The sequence below is a fragment of the Corvus hawaiiensis genome, chromosome 8, assembly GCF_020740725.1.
Source record: "Corvus hawaiiensis isolate bCorHaw1 chromosome 8, bCorHaw1.pri.cur, whole genome shotgun sequence".
Classification (NCBI taxonomy): Eukaryota; Metazoa; Chordata; class Aves; order Passeriformes; family Corvidae; genus Corvus; species Corvus hawaiiensis.
The window spans coordinates 31,492,361-31,509,656 of NC_063220.1; the positions used below are offsets into that span (position 1 = coordinate 31,492,361).

The window sequence follows — 17,296 nt, forward strand, 5'->3', positions numbered from 1 at the left end:
CATTTATCTAGATCACGCTTTATCACTTCCTATACAGTGATGTTATAGGAGATTGTCAAAAGCCGTACAAAGTCGAGACAAACGCGCATACGTGGCTGCAAACTTGGATTAGAAATCTCTCTGTAAGACTAATCACCCTACAGAACAATCGTTAATACCAAAATACTTCAAAATCAAGATCATAAGCAGCAATCTCCAAGGAGTGGCTGAGGTCACTTGGTTTGTTTAGCCTGGAGGAGACTGAGGGGAGCCCTCACTGCGGTCTGCAACATCCTTATGAGGGGAAGCAGAGCGGCAGGCACTCATCTCTTCACTCTCGTGACCACTCACAGGGCTCGAGAAAATGGCACGAAGCTGAGTTAGGGGATGTTTAGGCTGGATGCCAAGAAAAGGTTCTTCCCCAGAGGGAGGTCGGGCACTGAACAGGCTCCCCAGGGAAGTGGTCACGGCCCCAAGCCTGACAGAGCTCAAGGAGTGTTTGGACATCACTCTTGAGCACATGGTGTGACTCTTGGGGTGTCCTGCGCAGGGCCAGGAGCTGGCCTCGATGATCCTGATGGGTCCCTTCCAGCTCGGCATATCCTACGATTCTAAGATTTCCTTTTTTTTCTTTTTCCCTTCACCACTTTAGGTCTTAACTTCTCCAAGAAGCAAGGAAGGTGGCGTTTTTCTTTATTTATTTTTCTTCACCCTCGTTGACTGGCACACCCTTATGGGAAGGGTGAACAAATCCCTCTCTATTCCTGATTTCCCCCCCCACCCGCGCTCTGCCCTCAGGGCGGGAGGCGCGCGCGGCGCCCGTTGCCCCGGCGACGCGGCCCCGTAGTCTCGCGAGGCGCGCCCGGCTCTCGCGGGCAGAGCGGAAGCGGCCGCCGTGTTTACAACCCGCGCCGGGGCCGGGACGCGCCGGGCCGGGGGCACCGGCGAGCGCCCCCCGCCCATGTGCCCGCAGCCCCCGCCGCCCATGGAAGTGATGGAGGGGCCCCTCAACCTGGTGAGCGCGGGGAGTGGAGGGGAAGGCGGGGGCGTCCTGTCAGCTGGTGCCGCCGCTGCTCCCGCCGCTCGGGCAGCGGGAAGAGGGTGACACCCCTCGGCTCCTACCCACGGGTAACCGGGCGGAGAGGCGCGACCTGAACAGAAAAAGGGGCTCTCGCCGCCCTTCTTTCCCCCCAAACACCTGTTCAGGTCTCGTGCCAGGCCCTGCCCGGACGGGAACGGGGCCCAGCGGCCGTCCCGGGCCGGAGGCGGCTCCGGGGAGGGAGGAGGGTGCGCTCGCCCCGGTCCCGCCGGGGGCAGCGCTGCTCCGTGCCCGGGAGCGCGGCGGGAGGGGAACCACCCGGGGTCCGTGTCCTGGCTTGTTTAGATTGGAGGGGTGTGTGGGGACATGGCGTTGCAAAAGCGAGGGACAAGGGAAATTCAGGAAGGAAGCGTCTAAAGGAAACGTCTGGATGACACAGGCCATATCCACGAGAGTTTCAAGAGTTTTAGAGGCTTGTCGGGGCCTAGTACTGGCTAAGTGCTTCCTTTAATTTCGGAAGGTGAAATGCTTTACAACCTTAAATCAGTAATTGGTCTGCTTAAACTAAATTACTAAGGAACCTGAACTGAAACGCAGGTGGTCTGAAAAATGCATCTTCACAAAAGCTTATCAGATGTTAAACAGCCTAAATTGGCAGGTCTCTGCCCCATAGGCAAGATCGAGGTCAAGAAGAGTTAGTTCTCTGCTGCCCTGTGGGTTTTACCAAAGCTGTATCTTGGCTATGTGGTGACACACAGAGCATTCCCTTAGAAAACAGGCTTTGGTCCAGCAGTCCAGTTAGCCAGAGGCAGCACACTGGGAATACAGCTCTACTGCTTTCAGGAACGAATTTGATCCAGGAGTTGTTCAGACATCGCCATGCAAACTTCAGACTTGTGTCAGTTTAGTTTTTAATCAAAGCTTATTTACACCAGGATGGTGTCAGTGCTGACAAATCCTTGCCGACAGAGTCAGGTATTTCTGGATTGCTCTCCCTAGTTTCAGAAAGACTTAGAGAACTGTCATTGCAGACCACCCATGGAATTAGGGCTGACAGTGTAGTAAGGAGATGATCTATTTAGATCTGTAGTATGTCAGCATCGTGCTGTCTCACTTTTTACTCTGTCTACTGAAAGACTGATTAAAATAAGGAACAGCAGGAAATCGGAAAGCTCTTGTAACCTGTTGATACCATGGGGTTAAAGTCAGGCAAACTTAACAGCATGGTAATGCAAGAGGGCTGAACTATAGCTATTTCACAAACACGGTAAAAACCTTTTTAAAATGTAGATCTAGTGCATAAGGTTCTAAAGAGAAAATTATAATTATACATTCGCTAGTAAATGTCTGAATGTAGCACCTTTTTTGGCAGTATCACTAGTCAGTAGTGTTTCTTACTGAAACCATTTAGAAAGATTGTAGGAGTGACACAAGTGTGACTAAAGCCTGATTTATGACCTTGTGACCACAATAGGAGTGTGCAGTTACCATGCCTGTGTAGCTCCAGGCTGACAGTAAGGTCAAGACACTTCTGTGTAATGCACAATACAGGAAAAAAAAGTTGTTTTACACACTTTTGTACACAAAATTATGAAATTGCCTGTGAATATGGTCCTACTGCCTGAGAGTGTCCTGAAATACAAAAACTTTTCTTGAAGCCAACCAAACCCATCAAATCACCCAACACCTAAACTACAAAGTGATTGTGGATACAGTAATCGTTAGTCTTATTTAGCTGCTATCAGTGGCTTAAATACAAGGTATTTTCCCCTCTTTCATTATGTCACGGCTTGCCAATTTTCACAAAACTGATTTTTCATCAGTTAAGGCTTTTCATGAGAATTTACCACAGTACTTGAATGTTGTTTTGTCTTGTAAAAATTAATTGTGGATCAGAGCATCTAGTCTTAGTTACTGGAAGGCATAGATACTGTCCTGATTTTCCTGGCCAGCTGATCTGACCACAAAAAACCAAAAAACAAAAACAAACAAAAAAACCAAAAAAACAAAAAAAAAAAAAACAAACCACCACCAAAAAACCAAAACCAACAAACAAAACCCCAACAACAAAAAAACCCCTTACACTTTAATGCCATATCTTGTATTCTCCTGGCTTCCATTATGCTCTTTTTCTGCAACTTCTGAAAGATACATTTCCCTAAAATAATCTTTTATCATTATGGAACTGAATCTTCTTCAACCTTACAAATAAAATTTTTAGGTTTTGCCACTGAACTTAAAACCAGCATCAACTAAGTGCAGTCCCTGCACCAGCAGGCAGCCATATAGCAGGTACCTAGCCCAGCTGATTACTTATTTCACACATAATCCAGTGTCAAACCCAAAAACATCTCGCCATTCTTTTTACAAATTAAAACTTCTACTGTGAAAGCATGAAGATAAGTCTTCTGTGAATACTGCATGTTGTTACAGAGCATCTTAAGACCTTCTCTGTGCTGCTTGCTGTAGGGGCAATTCCTACTGCCATCTGATTTAGGCAAAGAATTTTGATCTCACATCCAGCCATGATTTTAATCTTAGGTATAGGAGCAAAAGTTACAAGTTAAAAAGCACAACTACACACTGCTGACTATCAGAAGCTTGGAAGTAACGCAGTAAAAGTGAAGCAAATAGTATTAACCCCAGGAAGAGACTACAGATTGCTCCTTAAACAGAGTTTGACACCCAGGACTTCATAACTCTGCAGATTCTACTTTAACAGCTCAGTATTGTCCTGTAGGTAAGGAGCCATACCACCTCTACCTTGTATTCTTCCTGCAAGGTAGTAGCATTATCATTTATGATAAAATACAGTCCAAAATCTGGTGAATATCTTATCACCTTTTAAGTGTCCTGAAGCATAAAGGACCCAGCTTGAAGACCTGCTGTTTTGGTGAAAATCAGAAAGCACAGACAGGTAGCTGGAGTGAGAATAGCACAAAATGTGTATTCCAAGAATCTCATATAATGAGAGCTTTTAGTATTAATGCTGTAAGCCACTGGTAGCAACCATTCCGGTGCAAGCCAATCAATGGTTTACTCTAACGAATTATTTCAAAGTGAGGTAATACTGCATCCACGCAAAGTCAAAATAAAAAGCAGAATAAATATGCAATATGGAAGTGTAGGAGGAGAAAATAGAAAACATCTATGAAAGTTCACTAGAAACCAAAGGATATAAACCATGCAGACTATTGTGTTTGAGACTTAATGCCAGCCTGCAGTTCTGTTATTTTCACTGGAAAACCAGGAATATTATGTTAATCTACAGAAACATCCATTGAACCCCATTTGTTTTCTTTGCTTTTTTAAAAAAAATCTTAACCTGGAAGCTGCTATACTTGATCTTCCAGTGTAAAATGAACCAAAAAAAAAAGGCAGATGCACTCAATTCTGAATTCAAATTAGAGAGAACAAGCTTGTAAGGTAACAAAAGGAGAAGTATCGCTAGACAGACATGCTTAACACAAAGTCTGTTTTTACCACAGCGGTGGGAGAACTGAAAAGTGTGAACACCCAGAGGCAGCAGCATGTCTGAGTAAAGTGACTGGAGGTGCATCAGATCCTCATCAGCTGAACAGCCAGATCAGTAATAGCCACCTTGGAAAAGCTCAACACTGTTGTGTGCAGACATATAACTGCTGTAAAAGTACAACTGATTTGTACAACACAAAACTGTTCCTTGTGGCACATAAAACAACTTGCAGCAGCTCCCAGTCAAGAACATAATTAGCTAAGTGATGGGTGCTTGACAAGCATTATTTCCTCGCTGTACCTGTGCTGTTTGGGTACCTACCAGCAGTGCGTTTCTGCTGTGTCACACTGACATTACGTGCCTGTCATCAAGCCACAGAGTTCAGCTCTGAGTAAGCATGACCAGCAGTTTAAAGACCCAAATGAAGCCATCTCAGAGAGGCCTGGTGAGACAGACTGAAGCCACAGCTGAAGCCTTTCTGCCCCACTTGTTTTGAAATTGTTGCTCTTGGAAGCTTGTTCACTGGACAATTTGTTGTAATGGTTCAGATGCTCCTGCTGAGAGGTAGCTCAGTTGCTGTAACAGCTTGAGCCATGTGGTTTAGGGCTAGATACAGAGGCCCAGACTGGTTTTGTTTATCAGGGTGATGGAACAGTTCTCACTTAGCTTGTAACCTCCAGTTAGCAAGACCTGTGTAGTACCAGCTGTGACATTATATATGGGGACAAAAAGAACATTGCCAAAGCAGCTGAGAACTGTAGGCATACAAAATTCCCCAGGGAGGTGGTAGAGTCACCGTCCCTGGATAAGGAAAGACTGGACATGACCCTCAGTACTGCCACGGGGGTGTTCAGTCATAGGCTGAACTCAATCTCACTGTCTTTTCCAACCTGATTCATTCTGTGAGTCTGTGAACATGGCTCTGACAAACAAGTTGAAGCATTTAGTGCTTTTATCATACTAAATGGATGAAAAGGAAGCGAATGAGGTTGATTTGACTATGCAGTAGGTAAAAGGATACCACACCTTAATGAAGGTGCAGGTGATCAGGGAAAGGGCTGCAGCTCTGCCTGTATGGGGTTTTGAAGACTCCACCTAACCTGAGGAGTGTAAATGCAAGTTGGGTTCATTCCAGATCTCTTAATTGCATTTGCATGGTGAGGAACTCAGACTAACCATTTTATCTGAAACTTGGAATAGGTTGGGAACACACGTGTAGTCAATTAGAGCTATTCAGTGAATTAATGGGGGTTGCCTAAACAACTGGTTGCTCACCTGCCTGTATATTTAAAGTCTAATACTCTTGCTTACATGCAAGTTGAACTTTAACATCTTTACAATTCAATACAAACTGAGTGAGGAGTCTGTATTCTCAGCATTAACATTCTCATGAGAGTGTCACATACTTGTTTTGCTCTATAGGAACACTAACCTATAATTTACACAGTTGAGTCATTGTTCTGTCAACCTTGCTAAATACAGGCTTTCAAAAACAGAAAATTGAGCTAACATGTGACTAGTGGTCTTGGTTGAACAGCCACAATGGGTTCTGCCATTTTTTGGTTCTCCTTTAGTCATCTTTCTCTACAGAATACAAGTATTTAAAAGTGGGGGTTTGCTTCTCTTGGTAAAGCTACACCATTACCATTTCTTTAGTCTTACTGCAAATATATTCTCATTATTTAGCATAAGTTACAGTACAACTCTTCATTATTTTTGCTTTTAGTGTAACTGCCAGTAAATACAAACATTTTCCATGGTCACCCTGATCAAGGTTGCACTTTTTTTTTTTTTTTTTTTTAATAAATGGATAGCCATAGTTTATTCTTGGACCTCTCACGTAAAGTTTTACACTTGTATTCTCTTTTCATTCCATTTTTTCACTGCATATGAGGACATACACATTCAAACCTTTCTAAATTCACCATTTCCTGGTAAGAATGGGTTTGAAAGAGGCTTCTGTAGGTGTAGCACTGACAGAGTGTGTGTGGGGTGGGGAGAACCATGGTGCACCAACTCATCCCACCCTTTGTAGCTTGCTGCTGTAAACACCCACATGGAAAACACTTAGCACTCTTCTGGATAATACAGAAGCAGCATGCACTTTCTGACTGTTCAAAATGGAAAACAGACCTATATCCATAGGGAAACAAATCCTGAAATAGATCCCTCCTCTCTCAAAAAAGCCCTTCCTCTTTGTTTCAGCAGTAAGAGAGCACAGGTATTGATCTTTTCTGGCAAGAATAACTGGTATGCACAGTCCATACCATAAAATGGATGATAGCAGCATCAAACAGTGGTTTCACTTAAAACATTTACAAACAGAAACTTCTTTGCAGTTAAGCTTTCATCAGGCCCCATCATTTTAGCAGCTGGATTTTTCCTACCTTTGTCATTTTAAGTAAAGCACTGTAATCTGTGCTCCATAATCACATTAAAATACATCATTTTCTGGAGAGTCCCTTGTAATATACAGAGAAGGCTGTAAGCTTAACATCTTGTGCAAGGCTTTGTCCAGTGAAGAGCTGTTCCCATTAGTGGAACAGAGAAAAACAAAACATGTCTGTCTCAGCTACAGGAGTACTGTTGCAAATGACTGCTCTTAGGAGAGGGTAGTAGACCTACTCTGTTTGAAAATGAGTAGTATTACATCTGCCTTCTAAAAATACTGTTGAATCAAACAGGTTTTTTCCTGTTATGCTCCTTTCTATGATAGCTAGCGATCTACTAGAATTGTGTGGGAAAGGTAGCAGCTTTCCCTCCTTACCCCTCCAACCTAAGCTGGGATCCTACTGTGGTAGTCCTTTAAGTTGTAACAGTATGCTATCTCTAGAAAGAAGACTAACATTGTTATTTTTTCCTTTGAGGGAACATCAGTAGATCTGGCAAGTGGGCCTTATGACTTAGTTTCTCACAGCCTGCAGTCTCATCATTATCTAGTCTATAGTAGGAAAAAGAAAACCAAAGAAGTGGAGTGTTAGATTTTGGTTAAAGAAAGCTGTAGGTAAAGAGGAGACCCTCATTGCTGTTTGAGAGAATTGTTTGATTGGATTTTATTCTGCTGTTCAGAGATTACACAGGCAATGATTTGGGCTAGTTGGGTGGAAAAACCAAATAGGAACACTTCCCTAGAACAGCAGTACAAACTTACAAAAGCAGGTATCATCCCTCAGCATCTCAACTACATTTGGAAAGTGTGTGGAAAAATGCCTACTTTACCTTCTGCAGTTGGTCCAGAGTGCTTCAAGTCACACAGTAAGGCTTGTACAAATCTCTTAAGAACCAAAGACGTTGGAGCAAGGTGAGGAAGGTTTTTAGCTGGGCCATCCTTCACTCACACCTGCTCCCTTTTACAAGAGTCAAGTTGTTAGACCTGTCCATTTGCCTACTGGGAATTCCGGCTCATCAGGGTTGGGAGGGACATGTGGAAGTAGTTGTCAACCTGCTTCCCTTTTTCAATTCCATAGCTGGTTAATAAATTATAATTATTCTTACACCCCATCCTACGTTAATTTCCAGCACTGCAAGTGGAAGAGGAAAGAGAAATAAGATCTATAAACCCACCATAGTCAAGCAGCAGGTGTTTCTGCAATCACAGCAGCAAGACCAAAGTCAAAGCAGTCCTGCTTGAATCTGCTGGGAACCAGCACTGCAGCTCCAGAGCTGTTGTGTAAATACCTTCCTCTAGCATAACATCAGACTGGGGATGAACTTGAGAGTAATCTTCTTCTCTTTATGATAGAGGACCAGTTCTTCCATTGCCAGTTTTATAATGGGATACAGGCCACTCTAAGTTTAAAATAGCTTTGCTAACAATGGTTTGAAGCTGCGTGGTTGAGTGTAACAGAGCACAAAGAATAAACCAGCAGAGTAGACAGGATGTAGAATCTCATCTATGATAATGGCTATTGAGCATCCAAATACTTCTGCTGCAGCTTCATCACTTGCTGCTAGGAAACAGCACCACTAATTTCCACAATCAACTAATTGGAACAAACACAGGTTAGAATAAATGAGCAAATATTTTCTTGTCAACCTGTCAGGAAAAGACAGGAAAAGAGGAATTCCTTGCCCATGGCTGACTGCAAAACAGCTAGTTTTCTCACACAGGGCTGTGCTTAAAACTAATTTTTCTCTGCTGTAGCTCCTGTTGTTTCCATTGGGAAGTCTGTTGCATCAGAGTAAGATGGCCTGACACGTATATTTTGATGTAAGATGAAGAAAGGCGTTGTGACCTTGTCATCAGAGGACTCTAGGTCTTGTTTTTGCCAGCATCTATGGACTCTTGTTTTCCTAATTTTATTTACAGTTCAGCCCAACTTCTTCAGACTCTCTTCAGCATCACTGGAAGTTAATTGAGAATGGAAATAGTTTAATCGCTCAATCAAATAAGAACGGAATGTCCTCAGATGTTCTGCGTGTGCTTAAGTGATTTGAGTAAGATCATACTCCAGCAGTTTAAAACACACGTGGATAATCTTTGAAAACAATGGGACTCAAATTCTTATATGTAAAAACTAGTAAATGGAACTTGTCCCCTGACTTGTTGAATTGCTTTCTTAGTTCTTCTGTCTCTGGCTATTCTGTTTCCTCTTTCCCTGTTTTTTTTTAGACCTGCCCATGCAATTTGCAGAAGCAGCTGTATCAATACTAATTTACTGAAAAATTGTTTTGCAAAGAACTAGCTCAGGTGTTTTTATGTCCATGACACAGCTAGTTTGTAATTGTAATCAAGCTGCCAGGAATAACCAAGGAGATGGCTCTATCTGTGCTGATACTGTTTGTTCATACCAATGGGAAATAAGTTTATCTTTCTGGCGTATGTCATTTGTAGGAGTCCATAGAAAAATGCCATAAACCAGATGATTTTCTAGTAGAAAAACACTTCCTCTTCTGAGATTATTTAACCTCAGGGTAGAAGAAATGGGAAATGCTGACAATGCTCTGAGGATTCAGTGAAGGTGAGGAAGAAGAATGTAACAAAGAGTACTTGTTGTGAAGAATCAAGGAGTTGTGTTTTAGATTTTTTAAGAACACACCATATTAGCATATGAAATCAGTTTCAGGAAAGCCAAATGTCTTCATGGAGTGATATAAGTGCCAGGGATTGCTTAAGAACAGCTGTTGCCCAAACGGGTGTTTTCTGTACAAGTCATTCTCTTCTGTGGTGTCAGAGCTGCTAAGATTCTGGTAGAAAACTGAACTTACTATAACACTGTAGGGCATAACTCCACTTGGCAAGCTGACAAACTGACCTGCATTTTGGGACTTGTATTTTAAATGGATGTTAATATAAGTACCATGTAAGTATCAGTACCTGATGTGTGTTTACTTCAAGCTCAACATGTAGTAAAGCAGTCCTGAGCAGTGTGTGTAGCTGACAGTCTCACCAGCCAGTGCTTGTAGCCTTTCACATTACACAGCTTGTCTTGGAGGAAGGGCCAGAAAATCCGTGTCTTGTAGTAATGACAAAGAAGACTTGCTCTCCTGAATGTTGCAGTGCTGGTTATGCAATACTGTTTCTCACTGAGCATATGCAAATACTTGCATCAAATGCTTGCTTTCAGCGACAACCTTAGTCTGTGTTGGTGGTTTACATTAGTGGTTTACAAACACTAGTATAGATTTAACTGTTGTACAGCAACAACGTGACTTTAATACTTTTAACTATGGCTGTGCTGCTACCATTAATTGGTGTAAGCTGCAGACACAAAAACCCAATTTATTCACCCAAGAGGCAAAATGTCTTGGGCATGGGGCAGCAGAAAATGTCTAATCAGCTGTAAGATGTAACACAATTCAAATATCTTGCATTCTGCCAGGTAAATTGGTCCAAAATACTTAAAACTTCCTGTAACTTCTTTTGGCCTAACGCTCTTTCTACATGACTATGGTGTCTGCCTAGAAAGGAAAACATGTACTTTCTGAGGAACAGCTTCAAAAGTATTTTGTTGTGTACACACCAGTTTTGCTGCATTAACAAACTTCAGTTCTTAACAGTACAGGCTTTTCTAAAGTAGTATTAAAGAAGTCCAATTACAAAGCTTGGAAGGGAGTGAAGATCTGAGCCTAAAAGCCTGAGAACTGGGATCAGTGCGGGTTTCTTAGATATACTGGTTATTTTTAAGACAGGTATAACTATTTGTCCATTACCCCTCACTGACACAGTGCTCTTTTTTTAATTTTAAGGCTCACCAGCAAAGCAGAAAAGCAGACCGCTTGTTGGCAGCAGGGAAATATGAAGAAGCAATTTCTTGTCACAGAAAAGCCGCTGGTGAGTAGGTTATTTCTCACATTTCAGCTCTTAAAATCAGTTTCTAGATTTGCATGCACCAAGCCTGTCTTGAGTTCAAGAAGTGTTTGGACAACGCTCTCGGGCACATGGGATTCTTGGGGTGTCCTGCACAGGGCCAGGAGTCGGCCTCAGTGGTCCTGGTGGGTCCCTTCCAACTCAGCAGATTCTATGATTCTGTGTAAGTAGAATGTCTAGTTACTTGCAAAATTTTTATTTTTAAAATGTGAATTTGTTTTTCAGTCCAGATCAAGAATCCTTTTGCAAACCTTTTTTCTCATATGAGCAGCTAAAGACAGACATTTTCAAAGTTGTTTAGATTGGGGGTGGTTATCACTGTGAAGGCAGTTGTTGACTGAAGATGAAGCCAACACCTTGTGGTATGCACAGACTGAAGTTGGGTACCTGCTGTAAGCCAGTTTATACTTTGCATTTTCTTCACTGCTTTCGTAGGCGAGGTCACAGTGCTTTCTCTGTTGGTAAAGGACAAATGTTTGCTTACAAATCTTCCCTTTCCTAATGTCTGCATCAAGGTAGCTAAGAACAGGTGATGAGCTCCCCAGAACCTGAGCAAAACAGCAGATTGCATCACAGGCCTCAACACTGCAGGGACAGCCTTTCCTGTGTGAGATCTTGTGCATTTACCTGTCCATTTAAATAGTCCTGCTTAATTATTTGTGTTGGAGTCCCTCAGCTCTCTGACAGTGTGGCAGCTACTTGGCAGAAGAAAGAGGAGGTCTTAATTGGTGCAACAAGTAGGACATTTTCAGGGACAGGGCTTGTGTAAAGACAAAGTAAGTGGCTACTCTGAACATGGTAACCTAGATACCAGGCGTTCTTGCTTTCCATTCATAAATACTAGAAACCCCCATAAAGTGAGAAACTAATAGTTTCTTTGCTATTTATGAATACGCAGAGTGATGAGGGATTGCACTAATATTCTAAAATGCACTTTTCTTTTTCTTTTCTTTCATTTCATATACCAAGACAAAACCCAAAAATACAATGAATGCTTCTTGCTTTTCTTTGATGATTCTCTGCCATTGTCTTGCATCATTCCAGATTTGGCTGAGCATTTCTCACACGTTGTCGTTCTCAGCACTAGTAAGATATGCTCAAAGTCTAAAGGGCTGCTCTGACCCTTAAGCCAGCACATTTTCTGGTTTGGAGGGGAAGTTGGTGAAAAAAGTGAGGAACTAAAGACCATAACTTTTCTTCATGAATGTAACTTAAAAGCATGACTTCATAAAATGGGTGGTGCCATAGGCAAGAGCATCCTACGTGTCGCATTTTGTTATAGACGGCTTATATGTTAGAAGTCTGGTCCTTAGCTATGTTTCTTCCCTTCATGGGAAAGCTTTTCTTCTGGGACTTTCTGGAAGTTTCTGCTGTTCTAAAAACAAACTGGAGCAACCCAAGCCAACAGGATACCACGGGAAGGGTGTAGATCTAGTTTTACAAGATCTTACAGTAATTTTTTCAGACTTCTGAAAAACAGCAGGTGTTTCCAGCCGCTGTAATTGGGTAAATACTTTGCCTCTAGACTGCTGCCTTTATGTGGGGATCGAGCACACAGGTCTGAAGGCTTTTCTTGGCTGTTCTAGAAGCGTTCAGGTTTTGCAGCCGTGCCATAAGTGCTGATGGATGTTCTGTCCCACAGGGTACCTTACGGACGCGATGAAGCTGACCCAGTCGGAGCAGGTGAGACCAGAGCGTGGCAGATGCCAGAGCCAGCCACAGCTCTGTGCTGCGCCCGTGTGTCCCGTTGTGTCTGACCACATCCCTCCCGGGCATTACCCTCTGCAAAATTTTCTGAACCCTTGGCAGCTGCCCCAGGAGTTTCACAAGTGTGGTAATACTAATCTTCCTAGAGAGTTTTTCCAAGTTTATATGGAGCAGGGACAAGAGAAATAACCCATCCAAGGGGTCTCCAACTTTCTAGTCTGCCAGACATCTTCAAGTAGGTGACAAAATTAGTGTCACGTTGAACTTTATCTGTGAGGCAACTTAGTATTTTGCTGAGACAAAAAGCCAGGCATTTCATCTACAGTATGTCATTTTGGTTTAATGAAGCCTGACTGGGGGATCTCTAGAACAACAGCCCTGACACTTTTTTTATCCATTCCACAAGTCTATCCGTGAATGGAGTAGTGTAGTCTGCTCAGCACTTTCGTAGCAGCAGGCTTCGAGTTTAGCTAATATTATGAAATCAAATAACCCTTGGAGATGAGACATCTGTCTTTGCTCCAGCGGGTCATTCTTGTAGAAAAATGGTCTTTCGCCCAGGTGAGTTAATAACAACTATGCCACCCCCTTCATTAAACGTGGCTGAATCATTTGGGACCATACCTGGCCTTGGAGCAATTTGCTGCTTCATTTTGGGTGTTATTGATATGTCTACACAGATACCATCACAGAAGCATACAGAAAGTTTGCATTGTTTAGGCAGAGTGTGGCCATGCATGCCAAGTGAGTCTCTTCTGTCCTGGTGTTGGTCACAGGTCAGTTAAACTCCAGGTGCCTTTGCCCAGAGGTGGTGTAGCCTGATCAGTGACTTTCAAACAAAGAGACCAGAGTTATGCTACATTTGGGTGATGTATCTGATTCTGTTGCACTGCACAAGCAGAGAGCGCATCCTGTTGGATTTAGTGTCTGAATGACAAAAGCTCCCCCCCTTGGGCATGTGGTGATGCTGTTTATGTAAATATTTACACACATGTAACTTAATGTGTGTGGATATTTGGGTGGGATTAGGGATCACCAACTAAATTGTTTAATCTTGTTCTTACTCAGGCTCAGCTATCACTGGAATTACAAAGGGATAGTCATATGAAACAGTTACTGCTCATCCAGGAGAGGTGGAAAAGGGCAAAGAGGGAGGAAAAGCTGAAAGCCCAGCAGAGTGCTGACAAGGAAGCAGCCACACATCTTCAGACTTCTTACAAGCCATCTGCTGAAGACTCTGATGATCAAAACATACTGGTTCCTGTTACTCAGAAATACAGCTCTTCCACAGAGAAACATTCACAGGATATTCGGGGTGTCTTTGACAGGGACCCAGATACACTTTTATTTCTGCTTCAGAAAAAAAAGGAGCCAGTGGAAGCATGTATGGGGAGTAAAGCGCCAAAAGATGACAAAACAATAATAGAAGAGCAGGCAACCAAAATTGCAGATTTGAAACAGCTCATAGAATCTCTTGTAGCTGAAAATGAGAGATTAAGGAGAGAGAATAAGCAGTTAAAAGCAGAAAGAGCTAGACTCCAAAAATCTCCAGTAGACAAGGAGTTGGATGTAGATGCTGACTTTGTCGAGAAGTCAGAGTTGTGGGGTCTGCAGCAGCACTCGGAATCTGCTTCTTCAGCTGCAACTTGGCAGAAGTTTGCAACAACTGCTGGGAAGGCAAAGGACATTCCAATACCCAACCTTCCCCCGCTGGACATCCCGTCCCCTGAACTCCCGCTGCTGGAACTCTCCGACGATATACTGAAAGGGCTGATGAATAGCTAAAAACCAGGAAAAGTGCTCAGTGTAGTTACCCAAACTTGAGAAAAGGGAAAGCCACCAGGACAATGGTGATCTGAGGGCAGAAACATTTACCACAATCCTACTGTTGGAGAAAAGGCATTAAGCAACTTTGTTACTGTGAAATACACATCATATCTGATCTACTTCATGGAAGTTAAAGGTACCATAGTTGGTATAAGATGGTGAGCTCTTCAGTCTTTCTCCCAATGTTTCAAACCAAACGACTGCCTGGAGAATGTTTCAAGTAACACAATCCTTCAGGGTTTTTAAGTATGCTATATGTAATAGTTACCTATAATGCCATAAATGATGGTGCAGAACCTAACTGTTATGGTTGCCAGTTGGCTGCCACTTCATATTGAAAAATGCTTCCTAGCATGAATTTGTGCATTTCATTATGCATAACTTTGTTAATTCAGATACAGTGCAATTTATACACCTCCTAGATGGATTTATGTGCCACACTGTACTCCTGACCACATTAACCTCAAGTCAGGAGAGATTTTAATTTCCATTCTATGAAGGAACCAACTTATTAGTTCTGTTGATGAGGGGGTTTTTTTGGGGTTATCTGTTTACATAACTAATCAGGGTGCATTGAATCTAGCTATTGGTTTCTGTATAAAGTGACATGGTTTAAAATGAAAAATCTATACTTAAGGAAAAATACCCTTTTTGTTTTCAGTGATGCATGAATGGAAGTAATTCTAGCTGGCAGTATTTGATTGAAAAAGAAATTGTTTACAGCTTAACCTGATTCAAAAAGGACAGGAAAATAAAAACCAAGGTGTTTTGACACTGTCTGATACATCTGTTCAAATGCTTCAGAGTATAAAGAACAAATTAGTACTTGCACTAAGTGTTAGAATACACCTACAGCTGAGCTTCTGTGTTCATCATTCAGCAAATTCAAGAAAGCTGGGATGAATTCAGAGGGCCTTGCCCACCTGTGCAGTGACCTGGCTGACAGCCGGGTTCCAGCACTGCAGAGCGCTGGAGCATCAGCAGAGCAGTTCCTTGGGTTTGCTGGGGCACAGCCCAGCAGGAGCTGTAGGAACAGTGCTGGGTCTGAGCAGGGCCGTGCGGCCTCCTCACAGCCGGCCCTTCCAGTGTGGCTCAGCCCCTGCCCTGGAGCCCAACTGGGGCTTTCCCGCGGGGTTCCGGTATGTAGTGGAGGCATCAATACCTTCTGCTGTTACTGATTAGTGAAGTGTTCAGTATTGCAAGCTACACCATTTTAAGTTATTCTTGTGCTTGCTTTCTAAGAGTGCATTTTTCTTCCAGAATAGACTTGGAAGTGCAGCAAGAACACCTTACTGCTGTGCAAATTCTCCCCTTACTTCTGTATACCTGGTGTCTTCTGTGCTTGAAGGAGCATAGGGACTGGAGGTTAGAAAAAGTCTATGGAAACAGAGGTAAGACAAGTTCATTAGGGGAGGTGCCTTGTGCTGAATTGTAGCTGGAATCTAATCTTGCTGGGGAAATAAAAGTTATTTTTCAGTTGGAGCAGTTTAGCAAATAGCCCCATCCAGCTATGATGAGGTGACCTGTTCCAGGTCAGCCCCAGCTCACTGCTCCCACCAAAAGGCAAGTCCCAGTCGCTGCTGGCCCCTGCCTGGCTGACTATTCCAGGTAACAAGGCAGAGGAGGACAGTGTTTCTAGTCATGTAAGTAAAGCAAAGCAAATAGCATGTGCTTACAAGATGGAAATAAAATTATTTAAGCACCTACCTCATGCCACTGCCAGGGTGGCAGCTCAGGGCTGTTAACTACAGACAGACATTTCGGTGGTGTCTGCAAATGGCAGCTATAGGAGAAGGAAGCAATTTTTAGGTCTGTTGAAGTCAGGATTCCACTCAGAGGTGGAAGCACGGGAATTGCAAGCTCTACCTTCTCGATTTTAAGACTAAACTGTCCCTTCATGTATAGCTGCATAGACAAAACACCAGATCTGAAAGAAGCTGCTTCTCTGTGGGAAGGATGGCCGAGTACGGGCAAAACTCCACACTGCCACTTTTGAAAGTGGTGTTAAAACTTCTCCCTCTCCTGCAATGCAATTGTTTGTTTGTTCTTGCAGTCTGCCTACTCAACACATAACTGCTGCTGAATCCCAGCTCCAGGCAGTAAGGTTGAGCACAGGAGCGTTCCACTCTCGTGAGTGGTGCTGAATTTTTTAAAGTAAGGAATTCTTCACTCTGAATCCAGAGCTAAGCAGTTACTCAGTGCATTGGAAGAATGGTAGGTTGTACAGAGAATACTCACCACTAGAGGACAGGTTTTACAGATACATAGCGATAAACCTGAGGAAATTCTTCTCCCATGGCTATCAGCAATTAATTTATGCCCTAACAATTTAAAACTGTTTTAAGTTCTTAATAACATCCGAGCGGGGGGTGGGTGTGGCCGGGCGCGGTTCCGCGGGGCTCCGGGGGGCCGGCCGGATCCCGCTCCGCTCGCCACAGCCTTTGGCTACCACCGGCCGCCACCTGGTGGGAGCCCGGCGCCCGACTCGGGTCCTGCCGAGCCCCCGGGACCCTCTTCCCTCCGGCCGTGCCCTCGCTCTTGCCACCACCGAACTGATGGGCTCGATCCCCGCGCCTGGAGTGAGTAAGGGAGAGGCGAGGTGCGAGAATGCCGAAGGTGACCGATGATCAGAGGCTGTAGCAGCAACAACCAAAGCGATAAGGCCCTGGTGGTCACATGCAGTGTCACCAAAGCCTGGCACAGCACACGGAAACCTTCCCGCCGGTGGTGAGTCTGGGCTGCATTGTTTTATAATGGACAGAATTAAAGAATTCTTTGGTCCGTTATTTCAAAGTGTCTCACCAAGAACCAATTTTAAATACACATCCAGACACTGACTTCTATTCATAGACTTTGCTTTAACCACAGAAACCATCCTTGTCTTGGCACACAAATACTGGCCCTGCTGAATATTGCCAAACATATGCTATGCCGAAAGAAACTGTAATTATCCAATCTC

At 43.4% G+C, this 17,296-nt stretch overlaps 1 protein-coding gene across 1 annotated transcript; it reads left to right on the forward strand.

The window, feature by feature from the left end:
- Positions 1–853: 853 nt before the first annotated feature.
- Positions 854–15,109, forward strand: NRBF2 (nuclear receptor binding factor 2). The gene is made up of 4 exons (XM_048311827.1): positions 854–994; positions 10,683–10,767; positions 12,446–12,486; positions 13,579–15,109. Exons 1-4 carry the CDS (start codon positions 941–943, stop codon positions 14,293–14,295), a joined length of 897 nt encoding a protein of 298 aa, XP_048167784.1. The 5' UTR covers positions 854–940; the 3' UTR covers positions 14,296–15,109.
- The last annotated feature ends 2,187 nt before the right edge of the window (positions 15,110–17,296 follow it).